Source organism: Monomorium pharaonis, chromosome 7 (genome assembly GCF_013373865.1).
Source record: "Monomorium pharaonis isolate MP-MQ-018 chromosome 7, ASM1337386v2, whole genome shotgun sequence".
Classification (NCBI taxonomy): Eukaryota; Metazoa; Arthropoda; class Insecta; order Hymenoptera; family Formicidae; genus Monomorium; species Monomorium pharaonis.
Window position 1 is genome coordinate 20,118,623 of NC_050473.1, and position 23,657 is coordinate 20,142,279.

Genomic DNA, 23,657 nt, shown 5'->3' on the forward strand with positions numbered 1-23,657 from the left:
TATAGTATGTATCTTTTTTGTTCATTTTTAAGATAAATGAATATTTTACTGCATAAAAGTAGTTCGGATATTGCAGTGTGATGTCATAAAGCGTTCGAAAGGACTCGGATTTTCCGAATCTTATTCAGCAAATTCAAATAATGCAATATTTTATTATATATTTTCTTATATAATTTGTGTTAAAAATTATAGTATATTGGTAACGCGTTCCGTAAAATTTGGAAGTATTGGTTGTTTTTGTACTTTAGAAATTGAACGCGTGTTTTCCGCTTTACACGCATTTGAAACCTCGGCATTCTCTCTTGTTAAGTGTCAAGATCGGCTCTTCCGTGTGACGGAATCCCAACGGGATCCGTTTCACAGTGCTACAAACAAGTCCTAACGCTCTTTATTCGATTCGACGGAGACACTTAATCGGATTTCGGGATTCCGCTCGCGAGACAGACCGGTCGCGGGAACGCGCTTCCCCGTTATTTTCCATCTTTCATTGTTATCGCGACGAAACAAAGGTAAGCGCGGTCGCGCAAAAAGGCCATAAGATGGGCTTAATGGCGCTGGCGCGTTGCCAAATCGCACCGCGCGGGGTCGAATGCACCGATTGAAATGTTCATTACCGCCGCAAATCATCCGGTGGATCCGCGTAAGGAAGAGCCGCCGCTGTACTATATATATATATATATATATACATACATATATATATCCACCACTTCGTATCTCTTTCAGCTCGCTCAACTGCGCGAAGAAACGAATTGCCACGATAAATCCGCCCCCGCGTCGATTTTTCTCGAGAGGCGCGTCGCTTCCAAGATGATGGGTTGGGATTCTCGGCGCTTATTACTGTGATTCCCAAACTTCGCGAGAGAGAAAGACAGAGAAATCTCGCCATTTCGCGCAATCTCGCGAAAAGATACAAAAAATTTTACTCCCATTTGTTGATAATAGTTCCCAAAAGTACAGTCATAATTAAATAATACTTGTATTTCCTCGTACAATAGATTTTAGTTGAAAAACTACGCAATTTAACAATTGATCGCTTAATTCAAATTTTTTAGATTATTTTTAGCAAAATTGAACACATCGGTTTTAAATATTAACAGTTAACAATTTTTTTTAAGCAAAAATTGTAAAAAAGTTTCAATAAATACGAGGAGATTGTTCATTTTTTAGTTTATTTAGCCCGTAACTCGCTAAGCGAGTCCATAGCTAAAACCATTGTGGCGAATTGACCGATTTAGAAAGTGGTGGTGTTTTTTGTTCCAGACAAAGCCCCCTCGGAAGCATCCTTCAGAGGAACTGAGTATCTCACGATAGATTTGAGCAAAGGAGAACCGGTACTCAGTACACAGGAATCCATAAGCCTCCAGTTCAAAACGAGACAGGCGAATGGACTTCTATTTTATTCCGGTAAGTACTTCCTGTGTTCATGACGAACGACTTCCTTTGTCAATTATAATAGCTTCCCTCTAACAATAAGTGGCGATTTTATTTTCTTTTGCGAATTGTTCCACTTTCGAACACTTTTGCAATTAAGAGAACGGAGATTCTTGATAACGGAAAACGCTCGTAGTTTGTATATTCGGTGAATAATTAATATGATAGAACCAGAAATAATATGAAAGAATGGATGGAAATAATGATTGGAAATTTGGATTGACATACAAAATTGTTGCAAATTTTCTATTCCGAAAATGATCATCGGTCGGATAGAAGCGCGCGATTAATCGAAAACAATTTGGGAAGATCAACAATAGAGTCGCATTTAATCGAGTAACTTACGGACGACCGGATATCCGTTGAGATATAAACAATAGAACCCTCTTGAACAATGGTCGCATATTAAATCTTTACGATTGCTCTCCTTTTCTCGTAGCGACATTATAGCCAATTAGAATGAATTCCAGCGGTTGGGATACGGCCCAAAAAATTTGCCTTTCTATTTCTTTTCTCTTTCTGTTTAAACATTCTTTTTCTTTAAATATCTTTTCTTCCCTTCTCTGTCTCTTTTGTTTCGGAGTGGTGTTATATCAACTCTTACCTGACCTATGTATTAATCTTGACTCCAAAAATGTTTTAGAACTTTTTGAGTAGACTATGTCATTATTTTATAACTTTGAAAACCTGACTAAATTATTTTAGTTACATGTCAACTTGCGAGCACACTTTATACCGACAATTATAGAATTTTTAATTTAATTGTGAATAACTTTAAAAATAGACGTTATTCGAAATAGAGGCAAAAATTATTTAAACTCCGTGCTATAATTATTCTTATTGCATCGATTGTTGCGAAAAAATTTCAGAAAGATTTCGAGTTTACATTTTGTGTGCGACAATTCTAAAAGGATTCTGTGAAATGTCGTATAAAATGCAACAGAAAGATTTCTTCTGTTGCATCATAAATCTGTTACATACAGTTAATTTGAAAAAATATCCAAATAGGATAAAAAGTTATCATGACATTAAAATAACGTCAAATTAGCTTAAAATGAGTCTTTTTGATGGTGAATTTTATGTTGTTTTGTTGAGATTTATTATTTTACTGGAGTATGGTTTATGATAATAGTAGTACAATTTGTTTGATATACTTTGCATAAGTGGACTGTGAGACTATAATAGATTAAAAAGTATAGTTTATAGTAATATTTTAAATAGCAAATAGCAAGGTAAAGCTTTAACTTTATAACGCTATTTTTAATAAATAAAAATTTATTTTGAGTTTTTCTTAAAGAATAGTTGATAATTGATAAATGTTATATAATAAAGGTTTCAAATATTTGTTCTGTGTAAAAGAAAAATGTTACGCAAACAAAATATTATCTGATAATAATACATTTTTTTATTAAACATATTTCAGAAGTCATATTTACGTTTATTATAGAAACACTAACAAAATTATATTTTATGTATAATATTTATTGTAATTTTTTAGTATTTTTTCATTAAAATATAATAAATTTAAATATCATTTCTAGAGTACTTTAACTTTACATCATAAATTTAAAATATTTTAAAAGTTATATTTATTATTCAGAGAATTATAAATATTTCGAAAGAGCAATATTTCGAAAGACTTCGACCATTTCAGTAACGTTTTGGTAAGTTTGCGAATTCTTTTCAACAACTTTTCGACAAGGTTTCAAGTCCAAGAATTGCGGACATTATTCTAAAGCTGTTTCAGAAATGTTGCAGACATATTTCCCAACTTTTATGAAATGTTTCACTTTTTAGTTGAAATGTTTCTGAAATACTTTTGAAAAATTGCAATGTTGTATAAAAAAAAGTGCAGTCAATTATAGTTAATTCTTTTTAATACCAAAAAGACCAACAGTTTTATACACAAGTGTGTTTGAATTTGAAGAGGTGTTTGCAAAACTAAGTTTCAGATAGTAAAATAAATCACGATGTTATTCTTTGATATTAATTTCAAAATTTTAACAAAGTTTTAGTTTTGGAATTGAAAATGTAAAGTTGTAAAAATATACATATAAATTAGATTTGATTAAATTTGTTTAACGATCATCAGAGGTAAAACGACCGAAGTGTCGGGATAAAGGCTCCCCCGTCCGCAACGGTCAGATTTCTAATTTATTGTGCCCTTATTATACCCATCGTTTCATCTGACACGTTATGGTTTTCTCCTTGGATGCACATGTACTTCCAGCTTATACTTACGTAATGAACGGTAGAATCAGCGCGGCCAAGACTGCTCCATCCGCAGTAAAAGGAGAAGTTTGCACCTCCGCTTCTACGGTTGCAACGGCAACTCGAAACCTATATAACGGACCCGCAATGCCGTAACACACACAGAGTCACATGTGCGCTCACACGCGCGCGCGCGCACACACACACACACACACACACACACACACACACACACACACACACACACACACACACACACACACGAAAGATGCATACGTGGCATTCGTTTCTCTCTCTTGCACCTCCGCGACGCGCGCTCACACCAGTTTGCTCATTTGTTCCCCGAGATAAGCCATAGTACAACCCTCGTGCTCATCATGCATTTGAATCGTACGTATTTCCGCGGGCGAGAAGGCGTGGCTATCGTCTCGCCACACGCGCGACTTTCAGTTTTTTAAAATCGCGATATCGTATCGCGCGGGAATTCCCTCCACGAAGTGAGGTAAATGTAACAACTCACCCTTTCGAGAGATCCGCCAGAACATGTAGTTCGATCGTCTTTGCCTTTCGCGCTCTTACTTCGCATCGGAAATGGTTTCGTCCACTTTCGGAGCTACTATCTGCAATCACGCGCGCCATTACGCAAAAGATATTTCTCGAATGTACATACATACGAGATAATTTCGCGCGGATAATTCGCGTCCGGGGCATAATTAGGGGCAAAGTACATTCAAATAACGAGCAAACAAGCAATAAATAACAATTTCGCGCACGTGTTCGTGGATACACCATCGGTGGCCAACGACTGTTATTTTTGTCTCGAAAAATCCTGTTTGGTTTACGATGATTAAATATGCAATGGCGTACGCACAGCGCGGCTGGGAGATGTGGGTCATCCATGAGAATTTCGGGAACAACGGAAACGCGCAGGCGTTTCCGCTGCCGATTTCTCATCGCTATCCTCATGGCGAGTGACGCGCGCGCGTTATCGCGCGCTTCGTTTTTCGATAGCGATCCGCCAGGCGGCGCGAATAAAAGTGCGATACGTAACGCGCGTAATGCACTTAGGCGCATGCTAATGCATCGCGCCAGCAGCAATTAAGCCCGAAGTACTGTCTGCATCTTTTATACGCTCGAGTCCTCGGCTGTGCGCGTGGGATAATTAGTATGCGGTCGCGGCCTGATTTTAAAGCGACGGTGGCGTTTGCGAGATTCACAAGCGTAACGGCACATCCGCGCTCGTTTGCGCCCTTGAGCGTCCAGCTCGTTGACGCGATGACGAAAATTGTAACAATAAGTTGAATATTAGACCGATGCGTGAATAACAGAGAAAATGAAAAGTCTCCTCTCTCTCTCTCTCTTGTCTCTCTTGGCGTTTATAATAATATTGTTTATGAAATGAATGATAGTTGACTATTCTGACAAACGTTCGTTTATTAATTAGATATAAATTAGCACAACCTTTAATTTAAGTCCTTTTAATTTTATTGCCACTTGAACAGAATCTAAATTGAAGATTGATTGAAACGCTGATAATTTGTCTAATTAATAAACGAACATTTGCCAGTATAGTTGCCCATAAATCAGCCGGGCGGAGCTTTTTCTCCGCCCACGCGTCTTCTATACCATGTAACTTTACGACTTTTCACAAATTTCATTTCATATTAATCAGAAAACAATGGCACATTTTTAAATCTCCTTTACCCCTTTTTTACTCCACCGCTACTGCTTACAGAGCAGAGGGGCGAAGCCTCTCCCTCTGCATCCCGCCCACGCGTTTTCTGCACCCTACTCTCCTCTCTGTTTTAAAACTAATGAATTTGAAGCAAGAAATTAAAAAAAAAATTTTATGTATAACTCGGAAACTAAGGCCAAGCGACAGTAACATGTATAGGAAAAAGTTGTTCAGAATAGTGACCCTGACAACATATTGAAATCGGTGAGGTTGCCCTTATTGTGCATAATTACCCATATTGTTAAGTTCTGCTTCAATTAAAACATTCTTTTCTTTCATTTTTTGTAAAATTATATATATATATATATAATAATCTTTGCTGTGTACCGTATTAACACCTCTTATATCTTTGAGTTTTTATTATTCGCTATGCATTACGAGAGAAGTAATCATTAATTTTTAAAAATGCTTTCAAATTTGAGCTTTTGTTTCTTAAATTCCTTAAATTTAATCAAGTGCAACAGCTTGGAAAAAAGTAAAAACACTATATTTTTATGAAGGTGTTTATTAAGCATCAAGACTGCAAAAGAAGCTTTTATAAATATTTTTTTTTATTAGACTACTTTTAATTTTTAGTGAAAAGTTAATATATACAAAATACTTATAAAATATATACTTTTACATACAAAAAATATATAAAATAATGAATATATAAAAAATAATATACGTATATCAATTTTATTATTTAGAGAAGACTTGCTGAATGTGTACCGATTTTTTGAATTATATTTCAATATTTTACACTTTTATTTAATATAAAGCAACATTTACGGACAAAAAATGTATATTAAATAAATGAGAAATGAATAATATAGACAAAAATTTATTTCTTGTTTTGCGTACTAACACGCTATTAAAAAATTAAATGCAATTAATGTTAATTTTTGATTATTTAATGTAGCTTATAATAATGTAATTATCCAATTTTATGGCAAATTTTTAATATTTAAAAAAGTTTACTATAAATATAACATTTTACATTTACTGTATATACATTTGCATAATTATTATAAAGATTAAATTAGTATATTTTTATAAAATGTATTAAATTTCCTAAATTATACGACTTTCTTCCTTTTCCCAGAAATTTTATTAATAAATGATAGTAATGTAAAACTGATGAATGATAATATTAAAACTGGATAATATCTTATTACCGTTTTTTTATTACCGTTATTTATTAATTATTAATTATTAAAGTCTTATTACAATAAATTATTAATACAACAAGCATAATTGAATAAATATATATATTTTTAATTATAAATTTGATATTTATAAAATCAATATTTTTAAAAGCAATATTACTTAGAAGATTGGTTGTCTAAAGTTTAGACTCTAAACGTATCTTTGGTGACATGTTGCGGAGAAATTTGCAAAAAATTAATTTACTATTGGTAAAAGATGTAATAAATATTATTGTAATAGATATCTGAAACATCAAGCTACAATTTCCAACGTTTATTTGTATATAAATCTTAATGCTAGATATGTAAAATACAATAAAAGTAAAAATATAATAAAAATAATTTAAGTGGTACGTATTCGGTAACTCTATTCTTTGTTTCTTTCACTTTTCTCATCTATCATTTTTATTGCGTTTAACAGGTATTATATTAAATTCTTAAACATTCTTAAATGTACTCTAAATTGTATCAGATATTAATTGTGCAAGAATTCTTCGGGATAACTTTTAATCGTAAAACTCGCTGGTCCGTCAGCAGAATTGTCTTAATCCTCCAACTCGTTACAAGTATAACATAATCCGCGAGGATTTCCCAGCGAGTCGGGCGCGATAATTATTAACGACGATCGTCGGCCGGACGTTTTACCGGTCGCTTGGCTACTAAGTGCCCCGAAACTAATGGTTAATCGATTTATACGCGTCGCATCGCTCTATAATCCGGTGAGCTCGACGAAAAATGGAGCGAGCGAGGGAAACCGACGATGCGGCGATCGCCGTGAGGATTATAAAGTTGCGTCGAAATTTGCGTGCTGCGCCGCTGTGTCGATCTCTCTCTCTCTCTCTTTCTAGGCAGTGCGTGCGACGTTAACGCATCAAAAGGGATTGCGCTCAATGGACGGTAATGTCCCGGTCGCGTCGACGAACAGACACAGGCAGTCAAAACGTCCGTGATGGCTGCGAGCGTTTTCCTTTTTCGCAATCTCTCGTCAGCCGACAATCTCTGTCACAATTAATTCGGTGGCATTATTTGCGCTTCAAAAGAGCGAGATAAGGGCTCACTCGCGGTGCGATGGACGTATATTAAGTGCGGCGTTTCGCCACTTCATTAATTTCCACTTTTAATTGCAGGAGAGGGCGACGATTATCTCACCATATCGCTGAAAGACGGAGGTGTTGCGGTTAGCATGACTCTGGCCAAAGGGAGATTGGATCTGCACATAAAGCCGGCCAAGGTGCGGTTCGACGATCACCAATGGCACAAAATTGTCGCTCACCGTAAGGTCCAAGAGGTAACGATCGTTTATTTCTTTATCTGTATGCTTGCGAATAAAGGAAAGCGTTAATACGGACCGATCAAAGAAATCGGACTTGTAAAAGTGAATTATCATAGGAGTGATGGACAGTGTATCTAATATTCATTATGAAAGTTTGATACGGTCAAATTGATATATACCGTCGCGTTTCCCTTTTAAATGTCTAATTTTAATGAGCGAAAGGCAGAAAATCCATTACAGTGCGGACGTTGAAGGCGTTAAATTTTCACACTGTCGCAATTCAAATGGATCGGCGAACGGACGTGAGAGCAATTTCGTTAATGTCGTGGATATACACCGGCATTCATTGCGCATTACGCGCAGTAGAATAGATAACGCAATTATTTGTGCGCGCTACCATCGCGGGTTTCGTGAACTGCGGAATGACACGGGTTTATCAGTTTATCGCCGCGAAATATTGGCATCCCTTGTCGAATTGTAACACACACCGTACAGATGGTTCGCGATAATTAAAGTAAGCTAAATATTTGTTCTCAAATTTGTTAATCTCGTAACAACGAACTGTTAAGGGGATCCTGGAGTGCCTTTGAAATTGGATCGAAGTCGATAATGTAGAGTTATTTGTGCATATCATTAAATGAGATTTCATATGTATTTTTTGTATAGATTTAGAATTTTTTTTCCAGAATTAAAGTACATATATTAATATCAATCTATGAATTGAATTTCATATTAAGAATGAAAAAAATTTTTCTCATATTGCTCTATTTATCGACTTTTTACGCGCGTATATAACTTAAATTTTCATTTTCTTATTTTCCAATTTGCAGAATGCGAATCTCTTTTTCTAGGCTTCTAATCTTATTTCTAATTGCACGATATTGTTCCTGAAAGTTTTTTCTAGGGTGCAACGGAATCATGTTATACATATAAACTGTAGATTTTTTTGTATAAAGCAAATATTGTCATTACGTGACTAATAAATAACAGTTCTTTTTAATTCATCAGAACAAATCATAGGTCGCCCTCTTTATTTTTGTGCGTACTTTAATCGTGTAGAAGGATTTTGCATTTTGTTATTCTAATTTGAAGAGCCAAGTTTGCAAAAAAATGTCGGTAACTCTGTCACTCCAGGATCACCTTAATTAAAGACATTGTTTCGTCCACCCGTACATGTATCTCATTTTTAACCATATTAAAACATTGATAAGGTCTATTGATAATGAATGTTAATTTGACATTTTACAAATTCGATTACATAGAAAAGAAGAATGTTAAATATTGAAATAAAATTATGTGCAAATTATGTACATACGTTGAACAAACATAATTAGCTTACAGGAGAGAATCTTGTGTAGTTTTATCAAGAAAAGTATAGTCAATAAGAATATGTATATTTCATGAGTTGAGAAGAAAAAGAAACAAAATGTGAAAGACAAGAATATTTTTAAATTAAAAATTAAAAAATATTGATACTGTTATTATTAAAGTAATCATCGTATCTTAATATAATATTTAAATACAAGTATATTACTATTTTGGTGAAATTTAAGATTATATGTTAAATTTTTTAAAAAAGTTTAAATTTTGCATAAGGATTATCATTGTTTTATATATAAGCAAAAATATATGATTGTTTGTTTATATGTATATTATACAGTTTGTTAAATAAAATATAGATATTTTTTAGTTCAATATTAAGGTATTTGCACGTAAAAAAATTTCGTGTTGAAATTAGTAAATATTTAATTTTAATTTTCTTTTTTTAAGTAATAGTTATTTTTACAAAGAATATTTTCTTGATAATAATCTCAAAATATATTCATGATTTACTTGAAGTAAATAGTATTTATTAAAATAATTATATGTATACACGCAAAGAACACTCTCTATGTGTAAATTACTTGTGAATTAAATAAATATTACTTATTTTAAATATTTTTTAAGTCCACATATATTATATCCGCAGATCTATCATAAGTTCATAAAATTTATATTCTAAATCTTAATTTAATTTAATACTTCAAAATGTTTGGGTTAGGTTAGGAAAAAATACGGGAAGGAATGCAAGGGGAGAGGCAGAGCCCCTCTTCCTACAACACGTTCTCTGCACTACACTTTGCATATGAATTAGCAAACATGTAACGCATTTCATATATTATTAAGTGATATAAAATATATATATTCTGGAAATTAAAAGATAGATAACAGTGATTGTGCAATTTAATTTTTTCTACATCAATAATAAAGACTTAAGAATTATAAATTTTCTACTTTTAGTATACCACATGAGTTTGTGACTTTATCTGACATCATATAGATAGAATTGTAGTATACATCAATCACAACTTTCTTGGTTCATTCGGTCATTTTTAAATTGTAGTGCAGAGAACGTGTTGGCGGGGGAGGGGCGAAGCCCCTCCCTCTGTACCCCTTCCCCATATTTTTTTCTAATTTACCCCAAACATTTTAAAGTTGTTATTTGACCGCAATTTCAAATCTGAAGTTGCAAACCCTTGTGGTAAAGTACAAGCGTGGACGTCTTTCACTCTGTAATTAAGCAGGGGAAAGTGTGGGGGGATCTCGCTACGCGTGGAAAGTTGCAAACCCATGTGATTGTACTCTTATACTGAATAATTATGTGTTGTATTTTATGAAACTTTTTGTTAATAACTTTTTAACAACTCACGAGCGACGGCTAAAATCTTTTGAAGGTCACTCAGGAGGGTGGCCTTGATAACATATATCAAGGTCAAGGTTATTGGAGCTGCTTGTCCTAAACTGAATAATTATTAGAAATACTAAAATAAACATTTGATTTACTTATTATTTTGATTTTTTTTAAATAAAATTCTGTAATATTCTTTGAAAAAGTATAAATTTTTTTTTTAGTACATAATAAAGAGTTTGTTTAATTCATTTCCGCCCAATCGTCCATTTTCTGACATCTTGGCCTCATGAGAAAGAAATCTCATAAATACATTTCTAATGATAAAAAGACTCTTTCCATTTCTGATATTAGTTTTAACACAAAACTTCCAGAAAAATTAATATGACGGCTCTAATGGGGGTAAAAGTGAACCAACTGTTTTTTTAATATTGCAATCGTAATTCTTATTGACATAATTTTTTTTAGTCTAAAGATTGGTAATGATTATTAATTTCTATTGTGTTTTACATAATTCGAGTCAGATTTTTTTTTCGACCTCCATTTGAGGTAAATTTTTCTAAATTAAAGAGTTTGGAGTATCGGAAAAAATAATAAAATTGTTTCGTTTTTATTCTGGAGGTATTTGAAGATGCTCGTTTTGAAAAAAAGTCTGTCAACAAAAATTATGATTGCAATACTGAGAAAACAGTTGGTTCACTTTCACTTCTATTGAAGTCGCCATATTAATTTTTCTGGGAGTTGTATGTTTAAACTAATGTCAGAAATGAAAAGAGCAACTCTTTTTACCACTAGAAATGTATTTATGGGATTTTTTCTCGTGAGGTGTGGCCAAAATATGCAAGTGTCCAAAAATGGACCATTGGGCTGAAATGGGTTAAAATTCATGTTGAGTATATTTTAAGGCAATCGTCGAGAGAGAAAGAGAGAGAAAGAGAGAGAGAGAAAGAGAGAAAAATTTTTGTTAAAAATAACCATTATTTGTAAAAAAAAGTAATCGCTTTCCGTAGCAATAAAATCAATATATTTTTTCCTATGTTTTTTGTTTTGCTCAAACATATGAGGTAAAATAAAAAATCGAGAATAGAGAAAGTTTTGAAAATTTAAATTAACCGATGCTGATAAAAGTGACTATTACGACTAGATATATTTCATTTTACTAGTTGCATTGAGTAACTCGAACAATGAAAATAGTGTCACATGGTCAAATGCAGTAAAGTAGTGTACGTAGTAATGAAAGCTTAAAATCTCTTTCTCATTCAATTCGCATCGTCTCTATCACTTGTTGGCCATTTACGAACCGGACGTTATCAACAGGAAGCGCGATTGAACCAGAGATTCCTTGGTACTGGTATTTTTTTTTTATTGAGCACATTTTCTTTCAACTACGGATTCTGAAAGTTGAAAAGACGACTTACTCAATGGCTCAAAACTCAAAAGGGCAGCTTTCATGTTTTCTGTAAAGAAGAAATCGACTCAAAATCAGCCAATGAGTCTGCGATTCGAGGGAAAAAGCACTTCGGTGCCGAGCATGAGATTTTTCTAGACTTATCTGTTTCTGAACCAATCGTTCATTATCTTATATCAGAATCGGAATGCGCCACTCCGCACGGTTACAAGTTAAGGGCTGCGGATGTGCAGCGCGTCGAGAATTGGGTCGAGACTAGCGTATAGTCCGAAGCTAATGTCCGCCACTGCTTTGGATAATTTTCCTGAGCACACGTTGTTCGTTTGAATCACTTCCGCAGCTGTGTAAACGAGGAATCGATTCCCTGAACATATGCTGTCGAAGGATCGTCCTTCGCGCCGCGGCTAAACCAGGGAAATATTTACTCACCATTGTAATACGAAGATTCTCCTGTTTTTCCCGTGCAAACGTATATTTTTAATGTAATTCTAATATTGTAATTTTGTTGATTTAAATATTCCGTAATAATGACACTTCTCCGATAACAGCTCTTCTTCGGAATTAGAAAGTAATGCGTTATTTAGAGCGTCTTTTTTTAGCAACGACATTACTTTTCATTTCCTTCTTAAACCAACCCACCTATATTATATTGACGTTTTAAGAACAATTTTGAGTTATTATGTTCGAATTTTTTAGTACCAAATTAAAGATGTAAAAAAATATTAATTTTGATGTATTTATAAATTGAATAAGAACATCATTCAATTTTTTGCCTCGCGAATTTAAGATATAAAATAATATTGTTTTTATTAATATTTCGACAGAAAACGCGTTAGGAAAATAAATTTTTGTTTAAATTAATCTTCTTTTTTGCATCAACGGAAAAGTAGCAAATCGATACCTTAAATAATGATAATGATGTCTATTTCCCTTTTTGACTTGGTAATGAGTTACTTCTGAGAAGTAGTTTTCCTAATCCGGTTTTTTCCTCCGTGGATCCTTGACTGCGATAAGCTTGCTTGCCAGTCAATCTGTAATGGCCTTCCAGCGATCGTTCTGATTTTAATCATTGAATAATATTAATGACAAATTAATCAATACCTTAATCACGAGCAATCACGATGGTATACGACATTTATGTCGCGTTCAAACGCATATTATTTATTATCGCACTCCAGTTATCTCTACTTATGCGATGAGTGGCGATATCTCTCCATGTGGCGTTTCAATATTCATTGCACGCGCACATGTGCGCAATATATGCGACTGTTCCCATCGCGTTACAAAGCGCATGTTTGCGACATATCTCGGGCGCGGTTCAAAGCGCCAAGTAATTGTTCACATTTTCAATAGCGAAAGATAAACACTAAATTGCAAACGGGACGGATGAATCGTGTACGATATTATTTCCTGGGGTTCGTTTTGCGTTGCACATTTATGGTGGCACACGGTGATCTCGTTATAAAAAGAAAAAGCACTCGTGTTGATCGGGTTAAACACGCACGATTCTTTCTGTTAGATATTATATGTTGGCTTCGCGGAAAATGCTGACCTGGTAGTATCTGACGTGACTAATCCAGAATTAATAATAAAGGTAGATCGGGAAAAATCGTCACGTTATTAGAGAAAAGCTGCCAATATCGTCATAGCTCTCCTGAAGCAACGCCCTCCTTATTTCTCGGAAACTAATAAACTATTGCACTTTTATACTCTTACTGATAGAAACATAATCTACTTATTGTTAGATAATTGAAAATAAAAAAACTTATAAATCAAACATTTATGGCATTTTTTCTTCATATATTAAAATTTGTTAAAATTGATTTTTTTAAACTAAAAATAGAATTTGTACAATTATAATGATATAGTCAGAAATATCAATTTTATAGTAATTATTATAATATTGGTAATAATAACCATACGTATAGTAGATACTTTTAGTGATTGTTTTGCAGTATACTTACTATATTAAAATCTTTATTTTATTTATGGTAACCATATTGTAAGTTATATAGATAAACATTATAATTATGAAAACTTTGTAGTTAAGTTAACTATAGTTTACAGTTAGTTAACTATAGTTAACTTTAATTTATATTGTTTAATAACTATAAGAATATAACTTGGTCTAAAAATGATTATGGTGATGTCCTAATGATATTATAGTTTATTTTACATGTTTACATTAGATTATTTTACATGTTTGTAGCATTTTAATAATATTACTTTCATTTTTTTTCTTTTTTTATAATAGTCCATTGATTTTTATATATAATATTTTATTTATAATATTCTTAGAGAATTCTTTTATAAAACTTGAGTAAACACTTTATTTTAAGGAAACTGAACTATGACTTTCACAACAAGTTTTCTCTAATTTCAAGATAGATAAAATTACAATATTTTATGATTGTGTAAGTGACAAACATAAACACTCTGTCAACAATTTTCCAAAATGTATTCCACACGTTTAAGATCGCTGTACGTAAAGAAATATTTACTTTGAGCTTTATTTAGTAGAAGTTGAGCTTCATTGGCTAGAGTGTGGAAAGCAGTAAAAGTATGCATACAGCAAGATTAGTCGTTGCTCTAAACAAGGGTTCTCGCACAACGCTTTTCAACCCCTCCATTCTGCGCGTGCTGTGACTACGTGCTTCCTGGACGCGTTCAAAGAGCAAAGAGGGCCTCCCTCTTTCTTCTCACTCTTGAACATCGTCCTTCGACCGGTTACTATCGTGATACGTGTAAAGGTTAATACCGTCGTGGAGAGGAGGTGGGTTAGTGAGTAGGAAAAGAGATTGGGTGTCTAGACACCCCTACTCTTCAGTTTGAGCCCGCGGGGTGCGAGTTGCGAGGATCGACTTGCAGCGCGGATTGCCTATTACGATCCTCCCGCAAGCGTTTACACTCGCCGTATGTTGTGCACACGAGCACTATTATCTCGCCGATGGTTTAATTGTGCGGCTACCACAAGCGCTTCGCGGGTATAAATGTCGCACGCACATAATGGTTGAGCATAAGTGTTCTTTTTTTTTACTCTCTCTAGAGTTTTTATTGAAGACATATCAAAGAGGTACTTTAACTCAGCTTAAGCTAAAAGGAAGATAAAGTTTATTTATACGACTCAAAAATATTGGCAAAACCCTTTAAATAATTATAAAAGTAAAGGAAAAGAGAAGCTAAAAGCTATTCCTAAATTTTTTTAACTCCGTTGATAGCAGAACATTTTAGAACTTGTATTAAAACGTTAATATAATAAAAAACTTTTTAGTATATATTTTTAATAGTTTAGAGACGTTTGTTTTCTCTCTCTTTTTCTCTTTTTCTCTCTCTCTCCACCTCTCTCTCTCTCTCTTTCAAGTATAAAATAGGAAACTTTATTGCAAAGCAAAATAGTTAATTTTAGATCCACGTTCGTTCAATAAACAACCGAGTTTCCAATACTTGATGTATAAACGTTTTACACGCCTGTTGTTAGAGAAATACATAGCAAACGATTCGAACAAACGATCTATTCTATATTCTATTATACGCAGTTTAGCTTTTTGCTATCCATTTGTTAATAAAAAAAAGGAACGAGAAAAATAAACTTTTATTCCTTCTATTTTCGCGGCTTGTGTAAAGATATATTTTAACATATTGTGAATTCGAGTCACGTTACGGAATCGAGCAAGTGGTTGGACTATTTTTCATACTCGCTCAAGAACTCGCGCCTCGAACTCGGAAACGCAAAGGAAACAGAAATCCAGCTGGCTGACGCTATATATGATGACACGCAGGAGTGCATTTAACGCACGACACTTTGCAGTAACGTTCATTAGTATCGACCAACATGAATACTCTGATGACGTTCCGCATGCGAATGTCTGAGATTTCAATTGATTACGTCAACCGCTTGCGTCATAAATTAAGCCCTAAAATGTACCTGACCTGCAGCGACTTTGAGATAAGCTTTATCAGTTAATCACGTAGGTTTTATTAAATTTTAGATAATGTATCGCTGTAATTGGCGGACTGCAAAAAAAAGAAAAAAAGGAAAGAGTACGGAAAAGAGAGAAATTGTCGACTGCGTATTCTTTTTTATCATATTTTTTATTTGGTAGTGATAAATGTGCAGATAAACATTAAAAATTAATTATAATTTGATTTTGAGTATTTGTTAGTAATAACTGCATTTGTTTAATCTTTTCTTAATAACAAATTAATTTATTATAAACCTTTTTATAACATACTGCAAAATATAAGATTTGATAACCGAATATCTTAATCGAATCTGTAGGTTTTCTAAATTATATCGCTTTTGGATATATTTATAATTTATGAATTAAATGATAAGAAATGTAAGAAATTATTAAATAATATTAATTTTATTAATAATTTATCGAAAACGAATAAAATATTTAATAAATAATAGTAATGAATTAGTAAAAATAAATAATGTCAAAATAAAACTAGTTTGATTTTATTTTTGCAATTAATGTATTTTTATTTATATAAATTATTAGTTTTATTATTATTATTTATTAGTGTTATATCAATATTACTTATTGTGTAATAAAATTTATGTGTTGATGTTTAGGAGACTTTGTTTTAGGAAACTTAACAGATTTAATTTAAAATATTGATTTAATTTTTATAATAATTGCCAAAGTATATGTATGTACATATTTCTTTACAGTAAATGTAAAATATTTTACAATAAACTTTTTTATGTTTAGTTTATAAGCCTAAAAATTTAGTATAAAATTGTACAATTGCATTTACTTTTATCAGCTACATGAGCTAGTCAAAAGTTAAATTTTGATTTTTTCAACTGTTACCACGAATAAAATAAGATACAACTTGTTGAATTACTGTTTATATTATTTATTTTTTATTTATTTTATATTTTTTTATTATTAAAAATTACTTGTACTAAAAATATAAAATTTTGACTACAGTTTAAACGACCGATACACATTCGGCAACTACTTTACTATTATACCAATAAGATTTTAACATTTTTCTTTATTGATTAATGCTAATTGGCAATACAAGCATAAACACATCTATGTTATTTCATTACCTATATCCGCAGCAATTTTGTTTACGTGTAGATGAAGTTAAACCGAAAACCAATAAAAATTTTATAGTTCGCAGTTGTGCGAACCACCCTTGTGTTCTAGACTTCGAGAATTATATTCTTCAACGTATTTCGCGAGTAGAAATCGAAAATAAAATCCAACCTGGCATCCAGCACGAGGGATGCTTTAGAATGAACATGGAAAACGCGCGCGTAGTCGATTCGAGGATCTTCAAAGGGCCTGCCACCATCGCGCGTGCTCCACCCGAGAGATTCCACCGATCTCTGACAGAAAGATTTAACACCGTATCACCTCGGAGAGCATCCATTCGCCGCGCTCGGTGCATACCTATGAGGGCAACCCCTTCGTTCGTTCTTCTCGCGTCCCTTCTCGCAACGAATTCTTCCCGCTTTCACACGCGCGAGCGAGCACGGAGGTGACGGAGGCGGATTGCGCCTCATCCTTCGTGTGTCACTAGATCACCAGATATTCCTTAGGCACGAGTACTTTCGTCTCTCGTCGTCACACCCTCGTTTTTTTTTGTCGTAACGACAAGTGCAACGACCGGAAGACCGAATTTCGCATTTGTAGGTAAACAGGGTGTCTCGGATAGGCAACGTGATTTTATTCGATATTGCGTAGAACTTGTCCGAAATGCAGTGTTTAACAATTTTTGCAATTTAAAATTATGTAACATTTTTATGTTTTATTATTTACCCTTTTTATCTTTTTTATATCAAGAAAAAATTTATTGAAAAAATAGAAATTTTAGTAAATTATATGTTTGCAAATGTAAACACATTTTCTTGAAAGAGAAATTTTATTTATTTAAAAAACATAACTTATTAAGTAAATCACACACATGTACTTATTAATTATAAAAATTATTTGAGGCATTTATTGAAGTACAAACATAAATTTCACTTTTTATAAAAATGACTGGTTTTTTTATAACATTAATTTTAAGAAAAGTGTTTACTACATTTAAATATCTATACATATAGATTTTTCTAGAAATCTATTATAGGTTTTTAAATAAATAATAATTTTAAACATAAAAATAAGATAGTTACTTAAAGTCTTAGAATTTATTTATTAAAAATGATAAAAAAGTTGTATTACAAGACATAATGTACGATGATTTTAATATTATATATTTAAATTGATTTAATGATGTATAATACATATTGTTTTAGAAAAACACGCACAGAAAAACACAAGTAGGATTTGATTCCAGAATCTTTGGATTATGAATCTCTACGAATGTAGTACGCCATTTCTTCAATTGTGAGATATATTATATATATAGTTTAAAACTATTTCAATTTTTATGAAAATTAGTACAGAGGGTTTTTTTTAATCTAAAAACCATAGTTTTAAATTTTAAAAGCCAAGATGGCGGAACTAATATGGTGGACCAAAAACAACAAATAGCTTTATTAATGTAGTCTTGTTTTCTAGCTTTTTTCATGAACAATTTAACATGTCAATTTTAATTTTTTGTTTATTATTTTGATTTTACTATCTTTTAGACTTTCAATATTAAAAAATATTGATCTCAGATTTGAATATAAGTAAAGATAAAATATAAAGTATATTAAAAACACAAAAAACAAATTAAATATAATGAAAACATTGCTTTTAGAAAGTTTACCATCTCAATTTTACAAAATTTAAAAAATTGTCTTGAGGTCTTCTCAAGGCATCTATAAATTAAAGTTAAAAATTAAAAACTCTTGGGCGTGCAGTTCCGGCTAACAATAGGGAAGAAAATTGAACTAGCAATTTCTCTTGGAAACGAAACTTTCCCACTTTTTCCCGTGCCACCCAGTATGCGACTCGAACGAGAAGATTCGGGATCGTATATATCCTACCATAAATCAAGATTTCAATTCGTCGCCTGCCGGATCGAACTTATGTGCATCGATAGCGCCTCGCTTCTCTTGTCACGCTTGGCTTTCACGACGCGGAAGACTTCGGGAATTTACTATCGAATTATGCCATCTACGATACGTTTGTTGACGCGATCGATTCGTGCCGTGGGAGGAAACAGAGAGTACCCGTGTAATAATGCCCGTTGAACGCGAGAAAATTTGCGCGGAGAGATTAAGCGCGTACTCGCGCGTGTAAAGGGATAAAGAGCGTGATAAAGAGACCCTCCCCGTTTGAAAGCCCCTGGGGTAAGATAAGGCTAATTTTTGTGAGTAACTACGCGATAAGGGACACACGGAACACTCGTTAATACGAGTTAACACATCGAAAACGCATTTACTATCTATTCGCAATTTTACGTGCCATTCAGATCGATGTGCGGCGCGATTTTATTAAATGTTAGAAAAATCGTCTTTGCTTTCAAAATCCTAGAAGGGTCGATCTATAGACAAAGGCGCCGTTATAACGTTTCCAAGCTCCGGAGCGCCGAGAAATGAATATGATTCGTTAGTCCGACGTTTGTGAAATATCCGGGGAGAGATCATCGCGAATTACGGCGGAATAGGAGGATCTACGATCCTTCGTTTGCGGAATGTTTGAAGTATGCGATCTAAATCCGCGGCATTAAATCACTCTCGCGCGCGAGCGAGAGGTGGGCTCGCAACGCGCGTTCGAGCGGTTTCCCGGGGAAACGTTTAATTCGTTACGTATGACTCAGCTGCACAAACATTGGCTTATCCGAAAGAGAGTCCGGGGATTTTCTTTGATATGCCGCCGCTGCTGGTGCAAAGTAGCCCTTAGATTCACGTTCGGTGAAAATCTCACCGGAACCAGGACGGACGGGTCGCGTAATGCCAATTTTACGTAAAGCAGCAGTAGCATTCGTCTAAGATTTTATATTAAAAGGCTGCTGGAGTTGTCCGTTTTACTGACAAAAAGACAGTAATTTTTGTTTCGCAATATCTTTTTATTTCTTTTATAGCTTTGGAAATCTTCCTCCAGAATAAAAGAATACGCATTGCTACCAGTCTGTGGAGTGGAGTTTCTACCAAAAACGGAAAAAATTGTTAATTTGCTGTCACATCATAACAATGTTTGCTTAATATAAAAGGTCTACAGTTTGTACTTACGAAATTCGTATTTACAGACTAGTAGACGACGAGAACAAACAGTGTCGTGTTTCGAAAATTATATTTTAATGCCTAATTGAGACAAAATTGTGAAACGAAAATTTAAGTTATATACGCGTAAAAAGTCGCTAAGTAAAACAATAAAAAAAAATTTTTTTCGTTCTCGATATGAAGTCTAATTCAAAGATGGATATTTTAATTCTGGAAAAGAATTTCCAAACCTATAAAAGAAATATATACTAAATCTTATTAACGATGTGCACGAATGACTACATTATCGATCCCGATCAAGTTTGAGAGGCAGTCCAGCATCTCTTTAAGGGGATGCTAAAGTTGTCTTGTTTTACCGATAATTTTTATACTCACTAATCTTTTAATTGCATTTACAGAATTAATACACGGTAACAGAGTCAAACGGTAACGATTTTGTAGGAAAAACGAAGAAAAACTTTTTAAATTATTGGCTTCTGGCGTTGACTCGTAACCAAATGTGCTTGATGTAAAAATTTTATACCTTGTACGTATAAATCAAGCTTGAGTCGTCGTTGAGTGAACATTTAAGAACATACTACGCTTTTAGATTGAACATAGACATTTTAATAAAAAAGTTTAATAAATACGAAAATTTCGTGTCTGAAAAGAGTAATTCAAAAAAAATTTTTTTTAATTCTCGGTACAAAGTTCAATTTATAAGCTGATATTAATAAATGTACTTTAATTGTGGAAAAGGATTTTTCCAAATCTGTAAAAGAAATATATACAATATTTTGTTAATGATATACATGAACGACTCTACATTATCGATTTCGATCAAGTTTGACGAACAGTTTAGCATCCCCTTAAGAGCATTGTATAAATAAGTAATGAGTGAAATATTAAGAGGGTAAGGCTGATACATCTCTGAAACATCTCATATTTTATTTCATCATATTCTGAACGTGAATTATAATACGCCTCATAAAATATTGACTTCTCGTTATTCATAAATTCGCCCAACTCTGTAACCCGTGTAGACACAGGGGCGCTAAGCTTCATGGGACAAAGCTTATCGTGCTCGTCGTAATCCCTTTGTTCCTTATTTTTACTCGGCGGTGTACTCGGCATAGAAGGAAATCTGATCGAATATTACCCGAGAGCGATCTAAATCGAAAGCCAATTAAGCAGATAACTGATCAAAGGCAAACAATAAACGTATCGACCCGGCTTGCTGAGGATATTAACATAATGCCAAATCAGGAGCTGTTCGTACATAGAAACTGACTACAAGCCTTCGGAAGCTGTTTGCATTGCTGTAACGATCCTCAAATTGACTGTAATATGTTAAACTTGATATATTATATTATAATGATTCATGAATTATATTGTATGATTGCGTGAAAGTATGTTTTAAATATAATTACGAATTGCATATATTTTCAAGTGACGTTATAATACACACTGGAAGAAAATACTTAAAAATTTAAATTATAATTTAGCTTACTGAAATAAATTCTTATTTAAATATGACAAAAATTTTATTCCTAGCTAATAAACAAATTAATAAAAACAATGATGAAATATTATATTTCACAGAAATTATTACATATTTTTCGCAATTATCTATTTTTTTATTAATAAATTTCTAAGAACACAACAAGTAATATTTGTTTGAAAAATATTTTGACTTTTTTCCTCAATGTACATATATCGTGCTTGTCTATATACTCCACTGAAATATGACTGGAACGCGCACGAGTGCTAGTGTCGCGATCCGACAAAGAGAGTCTTAAGTGATATCTTTGTCACTTTTTAGTAAAATCTGGGAAAAAGTTCTCTCTCTCTCTCTCTCTCTCTCTCTCTCTCTCTCTATATATATATATATATATATATATATATATATATATATATATATATGTATATATATACATACAGAGTCCTAAAACATGTGAGTCAACGCTCGTAAAAAAGTAAAAGAGATCGAGATGAACATAAAAGTCCAATATTGTCTTGGATTAGGTCCACCAATAATCGAGATATTAACGTATGGAATCTGTAAATAATATAATTAATTTCTATTGTAATTGTGAACAGTAAATTAATGAAAGCTTATCGTACGTTCACGATAGATTTTTTCTTTCGTGTTATGGCTTGAGCGGATCGAGCTCTTCCCTCAGCGCATTCTTATTCGCATAATTTGAAAAATTAATACCTCGATTATTGGTGGACCTAACCCAAGACATAACCTAAGACAATATTGGACTTTTATGTTCAACTCGATTCCTTCTACCTTTTTACGAGCGTTGACCCACATGTTTTAAGACACCTCGTATATATATATATATATATACATATATGTTAGCCTATTTTGTCTGTCCTCCACATTTGTTTCCAAGTTATAACAGTTTTTCACCAGTATTTTGTTTTCTAAATATTAGATATTTATTTGCAAAAACCAATTAAAGTTTAATATTTACAACTGAATATGTATACATGTAAACTTTTTATGAAACTGTATCTTTCCCACTACTATCTACTACGCATGCGCAGTACAACTTAAATAAGGACAAAAATATCGTTTAAACGCTCTCTCTCTCTCTCTCTCTCTCTCTCTCTCTCTCTCTCTCTCTCTCTCTCTCTCTCTTTCGGGGATTATTTTTTAACAAAGAATTCTACGGCCATGAGCGTTTCAGTTATATTATATTTTAGTGGTCTACTCTCTAAATCGTAATTAGTGAAATCGAAATTAGTAAAATATTATTGATTTCAGTACTGCATTCTATTTATGATTATTATGTATATTAATCAGTGAAATATGCACTTTCACTGATTTCAATTTAGAGAGTAATGCTTTTCGAAATGTGATTTTATTTCGCATAAATATTATAATCTAATATCAACGTTCTAATGAGAATCGAACATATATTTATTTTACATATATAAAATTTATACCATTACGTTTTATTATTAAGTATGAAATGCGCATGCCGGAAAGTACAAAAATACCTTTTTATTATTTTATTTTAACTGAATTTAATCCATTTGTACCTTTTGCTATAATAATTTTTTTTTACTACAGTAATAAAAATTTTTCTTACCGTAGTAATAAAATCGTTATAAAAGTTTATAGCTACAGGGTACATTGGTTTCACGCGTGCGCGCGCTGCTGCGCAATTGTCAAACGACGGAAAGTTTGACAACGATTGAGAAGTTCGCGTACATATAATCGTCACAAGGAGAGACACGTGCGCGTCCGTTTTTCGCGATCATTTCCGCAGCGCGCAAAGGCAAAAGCTCGTCGCCCGGCTCTCTCTCTCTCTCTCTCTTTCTCTCTCTCTCGTTCCCGCCGTTGCCCTTCTGTCAGTCGTTTAATCGCCGTGTGATCAAAGGGATTCCTTAATAAGGTCTGCACACAGCCGCAGGCTCGCAAACCGCCGGCCGCGCCGTTTAGAAAGCAAATGCCCTTTGTGTCACACGCACGTTCGAAGCGTATCATTGACGTGGAGGGGAGGGGGAAAGATTTTACTAACGAAATCTTGGGGACGGGGGGGTCTTTAATCGCTCATCTAAAAGCGATCAAAAATTTTTAACCCGATCGCGAACTCGTTGAAAAGAGGCGGAAATAAGATAACATGAAAGCGAA

General features: G+C 33.3%; 1 protein-coding gene across 5 annotated transcripts in view; it reads left to right on the forward strand.

Annotated features, from left to right (window-relative positions):
• The window catches only part of LOC105834973 (neurexin-1), a 421,734-nt gene that overhangs the window by 165,274 nt on the left and 232,803 nt on the right, over positions 1–23,657 (forward strand). For all 5 annotated transcript variants that reach the window (XM_036290354.1, XM_036290356.1, XM_036290358.1 and 2 more), the window contains 2 exons: positions 1,261–1,404; positions 7,692–7,852. In XM_036290354.1, coding sequence (XP_036146247.1) covers positions 1,261–1,404; positions 7,692–7,852 — 305 coding nt within the window. The remainder of the gene's footprint in view (positions 1–1,260; positions 1,405–7,691; positions 7,853–23,657) is intronic.